This window comes from Sitophilus oryzae, unplaced genomic scaffold (genome assembly GCF_002938485.1).
Source record: "Sitophilus oryzae breed Bouriz unplaced genomic scaffold, Soryzae_2.0 scaffold_1803_pilon_pilon, whole genome shotgun sequence".
NCBI lineage: Eukaryota > Metazoa > Arthropoda > Insecta > Coleoptera > Curculionidae > Sitophilus > Sitophilus oryzae.
The window spans coordinates 1880219-1890170 of record NW_022146506.1 but is presented as its reverse complement, the minus strand read 5'-3'; the positions used below and the strand labels follow the sequence as shown (position 1 = coordinate 1890170).

Below are 9952 nucleotides of genomic sequence, written 5' to 3'. Positions count from 1 at the left end.
ATTGCGGATCAACACGGATTTCAAATTAGAATATTTAAATCGCTATTTCCCAATCCCTACGTACGTTTCCGCTCATGAAAAAAATACAGTCAAAAAAATACACACGGTTTCGAAAGGCCGATCAATCAAAGAAAATTAATGGCTAGCTACCGGTAAAATACGGTTCGACTTTCCCGTTAAAAGAAAAATCATAATTTAATCAACGAATATGCGCATTTCGTTAGGCTTCGGTAATCTGATAAGTGACTTCCTGTTCAGCCATCTCTACTGATTTATTTTCTGGTATATTTCTTAAAATCGATATACCTACATTATGAACATAATAATTATTTTAATTTAATAATGTCAATTTATATTATTATTATCATTCATAGGAAGAATTTGTTCAATAAAGATTATTTTAAGAATTCATGAATTCAAACAATCTTTTTTTTCTTTAATCAGACTTAAAACCCAATAGACCCGATTAAAACCAAAGAATACCGAACCAAATCAAAGAAAAAATGTGATATACAATCTTATTATGATATACAATACCATGTAATAGTGTGAAAACGTTAATATATTATGCCAAAAAATGGCTTTCATATGTCAAATGTGAAAAAAGACATTTTTGCATCTCTAGGATTTGTTAACACTAATGGGACTAATAGAAACAACACATAAGAAACAAAGTGATTTTAAAATGCCAAAATTATAATGAAAGAACTGATAGCTACTAACAATAATAAAAGAGGCATTAATTAAATGTATTACTCAGGATCTGTAGATCTTAGTAATCTATGGCTTCTAGTAATATATTACCTTTTTTAATTAATTATTCAATAAACAACATACGACACAATATAAAACTAATAAATGTACAAATTTCAATTTTGTTTACTCTTACTGAAGTATGGTTCTACCTTAATGTATTAAATACCTGTACCTATCTTTTAACTTCATAATATGTAGAGTAGAAAAATGTTCTAGAGCTAGATTGAGTATTATTTTTAGGGTCTTGTCAATAAAGGCACCAAACCATGTTCCACCAAACGGACAACACGGCACGACGTTTTCAATGAAACAGGAAGTGCGGTTTCCAAAATGAGGAACATTTTGAAGCTTTTGAGTTGTTACACATAATTATTTATAATACACAATAACTATATTACACTAATCAACAATTAACAAATTTAGTTTCCAAATTCATTACTGGACGTTCTTATAAGATTATGAAAAGATCATCTTAGTTATCTATTCTATGTATGGACTCTATTTATTTGTCATCATTTATCAAGCTGGTCATGGTTTTACCATATTCCATAATCGTGGTTTTAAAATGAACCCTTTGCAGTACCTTGATCTCCTCCGCATTTGCTTTTTACACTCAATACTTTGGACTATAAAAATCAAACGTAATAAATAAATCGTCAATAGTATAATGCATGATGAAAACTGTTCATCTGGTTGAAATTACAGGAAACATATTCAAAACAATAAAAAGCGATTTCAGGTCGATGGTGGAATTTGAGTTTTGAGTTTGTTTTCGAAACTGAAAACATACTTTTGTGTCTGAAATTAGTGGTAATTGTGGTAAACGTTCAGTATAAATTCGCCTTAACAAATAATACAAATTTTAAACATGCACCGCCACCTACCTGAACGTGCAAGAATTCATCTCCTTCGGTTTGCAACCCTCTCGTTACAGTCACCCTTCCCGTGTTTACCGTGCCGTTCGCAGGGGGCGCTGTGGATTCGTCTTCGTGTTTTACGAACTGGATCTGACCGGCCTCGACGCAAATGTTCGGCGCCAGAGGGAGACACCTACAAGTAGAAAAAACTTATTGATCGGAAAGTCTTATATCCAGATTACAAGTCGATACAAGATAGCTAGGATGGAAGGAAGCTATATTTAGCTGTGACTAAAATATGTAAATTTTAGCAATCTTTTTATAATTATAAAGTTAAAAAAGGTAAAAAACTACCAAACACTTACATTATTGTATAGGTATACTACAGCACAATAGCACAAAAGCTTATGAAATATTGTTTACTACTTCTTTAGTAAACAAAAAAAAATAATTGTGAATATCGCTTCAATAAAGCAAATTGTTATTAAATATATGTATTTAGAAAGTAACTAGATTCGGGATTTAAAACCAAACCATAAAAGTCTTCTCAAAACCATTATTGTACTTACAAGATACTATTGTAACAGAGAATTTTAAAACTACAAACTTGACATAATGCTGTGTAGAAAAATGGAGTGATAATAATAACATGCAATTCCCCTTAGAACGATTTTAACAACCTTTAATTTTTATATATTTCTATGATGATAAACGAAAAACTAAAATACATTTCAGAAAATATTGTTAACGCATATTTATGTATGTTAGAAAAACATAAACACTTAAATATTATTCTAATAATACAGAGAATCCAAAAGAATTGTACAAAACAAATTTAATATTTTCTCTAGATCATATCGTGGCTCATGGCACTAGTTAGAAACGGTCAATCATATACAAAAGAATTATGCAAACCTTCACTAAAATAATAATTGACAATTTTAAACTCTTAGACATATTTTTCAATACAATTTTTCGCATACATCGTTTTCGATTTTTGGAAATACTCAAATTCGAAAGAGATTGAATCTGATATTTTTAATATAGTTTAAGCTTCTCAGCTCTATTCGGGCTACCTATATTTTAAAACATTGAGAATTCTATATATAATTACACATCAAAATCTATGTTTTAATATTTTTTTAAGCGAGCAAAATACATAATGTTTATATAATCAGAACTACCATGATCGAAAAAAACGGAATCAAAGACGGCTGGGGAATGAATAGTCAATGATAATTTTGGCGAGGTAAATCTATAGACGTCATTTATTAAAAATTGACATAAAACTTGCCAAAATTAAGACCAATTATAGAAAGATTTAAAAAGGTTTGGTTTGGTTATCTAATGCCAAAAAAATATTTTTTCTCGAATTTAAAAGTACACCATTTAAAACTAATGTTTGGTTTGGTTTGTAATGAAAAATAATAAATAAATTTTACTCAAAACAAAAATATATTATAACCTTCAAGGCCACCTGGCAGTAAGCGCCACTAAAAAATAAAGAAGAGTACCGGCCAAGTAATGACGTCTTGAGGCTTGACCTCGCCAAAATTATCATCGATTGTCATTCCACACCCGTCTTTGACGCCGTTTTTTTTTTCGATCGTATAATATATTATTTCATAGACAGACTCACACTCAAAGATCGTTCACAACTGGTTTGATGTTGATATCACGTATGTATTTATGATATATTGTATATATATGATCGAAAAAAAGTCGTCAGGGATGGCAATGGAATGAAGATCGCTGTCATTTTAAATGTAAAATTATATGGGGAATATCATTGATCGTCACTTCAAAGCCAACTGGACGCCGTTTTTTTTTGCGCTACTAATAACGAGAAAACATTTCACTATATTTTATATCAAAGGTAAAAAGGTCACCATCATTATAGCTTTTAGCAAATATAAAATTCCGAAAAAAAAATCATTAGGAAAAAAGGTTTAGAGAAAATCAATTACCTTTGCGGCGGCGGCGGGGGTGGAGTATCTGCGCGCTCAGTTTTCTCGTAGCCCACCAGGTGGCGCGCGTCGAGCACCGGATGGACCTGGTGGGCAGATCGAGGCTTATCTCCTTCCAAAGAGTTGGAATCGCAGGGGATTCTGGATCCGGCGCTGGACCTGTAAATTAAAAAAGGAAAATTTGAGATTTTGCTTAAAACATAGTTTTCTTAATCTATATAACTGTGATAACAAACCTAACAGCGAAGAGAGTGTTTTTGTTATTTTGACAATCTTGTGGTACAGATGAATGAGTCACATTCGATCATCTATACCACAACATCAGTCATCTATACCATAACATAGGAATGAGATCAATCAATTTGACAGTTGATGTCATTTGCTTTCTATATTTCTGTATGCATTTCAATTCAAGTATTTTTAAATGTTTTATACATATTCTTTATAAAGGTGCATATCCTATATAGAATTTTCGTATTCAATAGTAAAATATACTGCAAAAAATGAGTAGGTGTCTTTCATAAAGATTTACCGTTGAAAGAGCCATATGTATAGTTTATATCAAATAAACTTTTAGTCATTTGATTAAGCTTGACCGGTACAGCGTTGCCCACTTTTACATATTTTCTTTTAGTCAAAATATTTTAGGAAACAAAAATAAATTAATTACCGCTTTCCCTTTCAAATTATTCTAATAAAGTTGCGATCAGTTTTTACGGTTATTAAGCTATCTTGTACACTTCGCACTCAAACAGGTTCTAAAAAGAACAATGTTCGACTGCAAAGTCCGCTAGTAAATTTTTAAGCTTAAAAATACCACAACACAATTCATTTAAACCAAAACTCGTAATACAAAACTCAATTATCAAAACGAATGACAATGTCAGGAAATAAATAAATAAATGTGGCAACTTGACATTTTTTACAGCAGAGCTACCACCTGAATCCCCAGAGGGAAATTTAAATTCCAGTTAGTCAGCCCGGCGCCGAATATGACCCTGGTTGACCACAATGAATTTAAAAGTCGCGCCCTCGATTACGTAACTAAAGTTTAATTGGTATCAAATATAAGAGCGCGCATATCTGAGAAAATCGGTAAATTTTACATAAAATTGGGATAATATCATTATTTGATGACTCACTAATCCTTTTAGGCATTATCCGTGTCTATAAATAATAATAAATCCATTTAATTTAAAAGGTCAATGAAGAATAATAATAGTTATCAAATATTACACAACATCGTCAATAAAATTTCGTTTTCAATTAGAGTTAATTAAAGAGCTGGATTCACACCCACCTGCGTTAAATAAAGATATAAACCTAACGTTTATGGGCAGCTTTTCGAAAAATACCCTGAAGCGTTATTTCTAAATTAAATTAATGAAGCAGTAACCGTATAGACCACAGTCGGTTCTGTAGTAAATAATAATTAGTACGTAAATTTCTTACCGTAGGCAGCAATTTATATTTTAGTACGTTTCATTGTTCCCTTTTTATGGCATAATGTTGTAAATGTATATATTCTAATAATTAATTTTATGGCATAATGCTGTAAATGTAATATATTATTATTATTATTATTAATTATTACCAGTTAAAAATGAAATTTCCGACTTAAAAAGATGTTCATGGGAAAAATTATGTTTCAAGTTTTTTGATTTCTTAAGTGTGGCAGTTTCATTCCTGTCAACTTTTGTAACAGGTCCTTGACAGTAAATTAGAACTTCACTAATTAAACCAATGTATAGAGGGGATATTTACAACAGCCGACTTCCAATAATAGGCAAAACATTCTATTTGCCTGTGAATAAAAATGACGGACAACAATTGTCTCTCATTTTAATTTTTTAATGCCTCTGTCTGGGCAGACAATATACTAAAAAGTAAAAAATATACAAAAAAGTAGTGATGGGAAAAACCGATTAATTTCAATAATCGCGATAATAATTTCGAAATATCGCTCGTATTTAAAAATACGGTTTTTCGTCCATCGATTGTTGTAAGTACTCGTTAACGCCAAGCGCCCAGCATCAGTAAGTTGCGTGCGCAGGGCACATATTCTTTCGGTGATGAATGGCAAGTAGCAAGAAATGAGCGATTCGCTTGATTTAGTTTATTTCAAAGCATTGTCGATGTAGGTCGTAAAATTTTGTCCCTCAGATACGCAACGGGTAACGTCGTATAAATTTGCTACCTGCAATATATGTAGAAAATTTGCTCAGCTTGTTATTGAGTATGTCACATTAAAATCGGATTTCAATTTATTTCATTCTAGGATCGCTTGCGTTCGTCGCTCGTTCATAATCGAGCGATGTCGGTTATTTCAATAATCGAGTACTCGAGCGAATTTTCGCTTGAGTTATCCCCATCACTATAATATAAAAAAGATAGACATCGACGATAGGAGATATTCCCCTTTGTCGAGTCTTTTATTGGATGTTTGATAGTGAACAATAGTTATGGAACAAAATAACAAATAATTATATAACATTAATAAAATTAAAATTGATAATTTTGGAGTTCATTAGAAGATATTATGGCTATTAGACAATCCCCTAAAATCGTAAAAAGGCCATATAAACCATAACAAGTTAAATAAAGTTTGGGCACAAATATAAAAGAAATTTCATTCTGAGCTACAAATTGCAGAGTTTAAATGAAAAAATAAGCCACTGAACATACAGAAGTTTAAAAAAAACATAGTGAAAGGTGGAAGCAGACAGAAGCGAAGTTGAATATTCTGAATATGTTTCTTACTACTTTCTAAGACACATGCGGGTATTTGCTTTTATTTCATTTTTGTCAACAAGATTTCACAGCGGAACTTCATAATGGAAGCTAAAAGGGTAAAACAGTAAAACAGTATTAAGAGTATTCTCACAGTCCTTTTGTGACCAGCTTTCCGACTCACGATCATTTGCATGGAAATCTGGAATACCTACACAGATATTCGCTTATCTTATATATGTATCAAGGTTCTTAGCTGAATTAAAGCTTTGTTTATAAAAACAATCAAAACTGGCGCTCTGACTGCTGGAGTGTGTACGAAAATATGCGCAGCAGGTGAGAAGTGGATAATGAAAAACAACCAAACAAGACTAACTGGTACTGAGTAGACTGTGGTATCGTTATCCATGATAAACTTTCGACGACCAGATATTTAGAAACATTTAAACAAAACACTTATTGAAATGTTAGATGCATTATTGTCTATTGGAAAAAATCAGTATTTTATTACCACTTCACAAGTAAAATTGGTAATATCTAGGTAACGTACATTTTAAAATTATCACATTTATACGTCACTCGTCAGCGTCGTCAGAACAGATAATCAATTTACTCTTTAGTTTTTCTATTAAGTATTTAATTACTAGACAGATAATAAGGAGTAATATAATAGTTAATAATAAGTATCACTAAAATTCCTTTTTTGCTAATATTCCGTTTTCTAGTCAATATGACTAGTATATTATTAAATATTGGTCTCTTTTTGACAAAAAATACATTTCTTCTATTCGATAAATGAATGGGCTTAAATCAAAATTTAAAAAACTCATCTCATTACATCTTATGTATAAATGCGCACAATGCGCACAACCTTATAAAGTATTAAGGCTGAGAGTATACTTTTTCCAAAAATAGGAAGTAATTCGTGGTTAATCTTGATAGTCTTCCAACTGTCTTCGCGTGATTACGAGTAATTGGAGATCACAGGCGGCTTGCTTTGTACAAAGCCAACTGCTATCTTTCAATAAACAGTGGAATGCAGCCGGTTCAAGCTTTATTCGAGATGCCAGACATTGTGATATGGAAAAACATTTTTTCTAATTAAACCTGACCATTATCTTCTTAAATCTTACTTTGATTGATACAGGCACTTTACGACAATGTGCTTTTAATTTTCGACATTTTCACTGAAATTTTCAATGTGAATTGATTATCGCCATATAAAAAAACGAATTACATTTTTATCACTAAATGTCTAGTTTAATATATGTATGTGTTGTGGGAATTGTCAAACTCTCAAAAAATAGACGAGTAATAGCGATGTGTCTCTCACTCAACCGGCACAAACAAACGAGGGCACCTGTGAATTTTGGCCCATTCGGCATATTCTCCGCTCTCTCGTGTGCTATTATTAGTCTTACAGATGGGGTACAGATATATATGTGCTTTTTAAGCAATGATGTAACTATCCCTATAATATTTGCGCTTATATATACGTGTATCATTCGTGACGATTACTGCGCGTGGCCTTCTGTCAAGATATACTCCTCAGACATTGTTATCATGATCGTGATACAAAATGATATACATGCTTAATTTGTCATGCTTTCAACGTCTAGCAACCACTTGGCGCGCGCTCTCTCTCTCTCTCTCTCCGTGCCATGAGAACATGTGTAGCAGCACGACCGTAAATAGGTACTGCGGGCGGATGGTCGTCCTCCGAGGTACCTTACCTAAAAAACGTCCACAAACCGCTTTGAGTATCTCCCAAGGAACTACTTTTGGCATTACTTCTGGGGAAGGCAGTTTTAGTGTCAATGTTTGCATACGGCTCTGTGATAGACACTTTCGAGATAAGTATATAGAATAGATTGTTCGGTAAGTACAAAACAGTACTAGAGCAGTATGGTAAGTACACTCAAATTGTATTTCTTCTTTTTTTTTATTTCCAAACTATTTTGCTTTCGTTTCCCAATCCTTTTCTTCGGTTAAACTGTACTCGAATGGGTCTTCCATGGTGCTTTTCTTTGTTTATGCCTAATTGCCAGATAAGGTGCTTTCTTCCTCTTCTTGTTAAAGCTGAAGGTCCGCGCTGTCGTTTCTAAACTGGATTTCTTGATAGTTATCAAGATATTTTCCTGCACTGTGTAAATGTCCAGTTTATTGCACTCTCCTTAGCCTGGGTTTGTGGGTGTGGCAAAATTCTTGACCTAGTCTTTTGCTCATGTCACTTTTTTCTAATGTAGTGTGTACAATTACGGCAGTACTCTGATCTTTTTGTTGATTTGCCGCTAGAGGCCTGGTATTTATGAAAGACGATTCTGGTCAATCTTTTTTAATCAGTGTTACTAAATCTTCCAAATCACTACACCTGCTTAATTCCTTCCTTATATCTTCTGCCCGCTCTATTTCACTCCACCCCCTGTCATTTACTGGAGTTTGTGTAGAAGATTCCGTCATGTTTTTCTCTGTAGGCTTTCGCTTTTTTGTAATGCAAGCAATTTAAAAATAAAAAAAAAAAAAAAAAAAAAAAAAAAAAAAAAATAGTTTTTTTTTCTCGATTCACCTCCCATCATTTCTCTGTATTTTTCTTACTTGGGATGAGTATCCGCCTCTTTTAAATTAGAGACTTAACGTAAACGAATTATGGTGCCAGCAATTTTAGCATTGATTTTGTGTCATCATCAATACGCTATAAATAGTGTTTTATCTGTTGCAGGTAGAGTAATTGAAAAAAAAAATTTTGAATATCGGCTTATTGCTGCTTTAAGTGGTTCATCATAGAAAATTTAACAGATTCTTCGGACTTAAATTCGTATCTGCTTGTAGTAACCTGCAGCAACAATAATAGTAATATGATTATTCCCAAGGACTAGTGACATTACATAAATCATAAACACTATTTATGTTGATCCTGTATTTTGTTTATAGTGAGTACCAAATGCAAAAGGCACTGGTTTTTATATCTAAACAAATACGAATCTCATTTCTTACGATCCACAAAGCAAAAGTTAGTATTCGTTTTTCAAAAGCGAATATCTAAAAAATTGGTATAAATATATGTCCAAAAAAATAAAAAAATTCTCAGAAAAGAATAAACTTTAATACATAAAAATATAAAATAATTTTTACATTCCTTGATTTGTTACTCCATACTACAGGGCCAAACTTTCACCAAAATTAACAATTTTGTTTCCCTTGTGTTGTATCTATCCCCCTCTTTTTTCTTCCCATCCCTTTACCCGTAATAACTATGTGGGCTACGTAGCCGTATCGAAGTACTGGAGAGAGGACAAAGATCTCGTTAACAGTTACACCTTCCATGCGGCGCGCTATCCCTAGGTGTTGTTCAAGCAAAAAATCAACAGGTACGAGACCAGAACGGGAATAAAGGTGAGTACCCACAGTCCTGATACATAAACTCACCTTAATGAACTGATCCCCTTAATTCTCGCCCGTAAAATTGGTCCTTCCGCCGCAGATCCCTTTCTGAACCACGTACATATTTTACTTATACTCAATTAAATTGATTATCATAATTAATTGTTCATAAAAATATAAAAAAAAAAAAAAAAAAATTAATATATTATTCTTTAATATTTCAATTAATAATAAATAATTCCTCGAACAAAATTCTTATTT

At 32.4% G+C, this 9952-nt stretch overlaps 1 protein-coding gene across 1 annotated transcript in view; it reads right to left on the bottom strand.

Moving 5' to 3' along the window:
* Nucleotides 1–220: 220 nt before the first annotated feature.
* LOC115883081 overlaps nt 221–9952 on the bottom strand; it is a 215614-nt gene continuing 205882 nt past the window's right edge. The window contains exons 2-5 of the mRNA XM_030901367.1: nt 3581–3739; nt 1641–1806; nt 1340–1382; nt 221–306 (exon numbers count right to left, since the gene is read on the bottom strand). Of these exons, the coding sequence (XP_030757227.1) occupies nt 221–306; nt 1340–1382; nt 1641–1806; nt 3581–3739 (454 nt within the window). The remainder of the gene's footprint in view (nt 307–1339; nt 1383–1640; nt 1807–3580; nt 3740–9952) is intronic.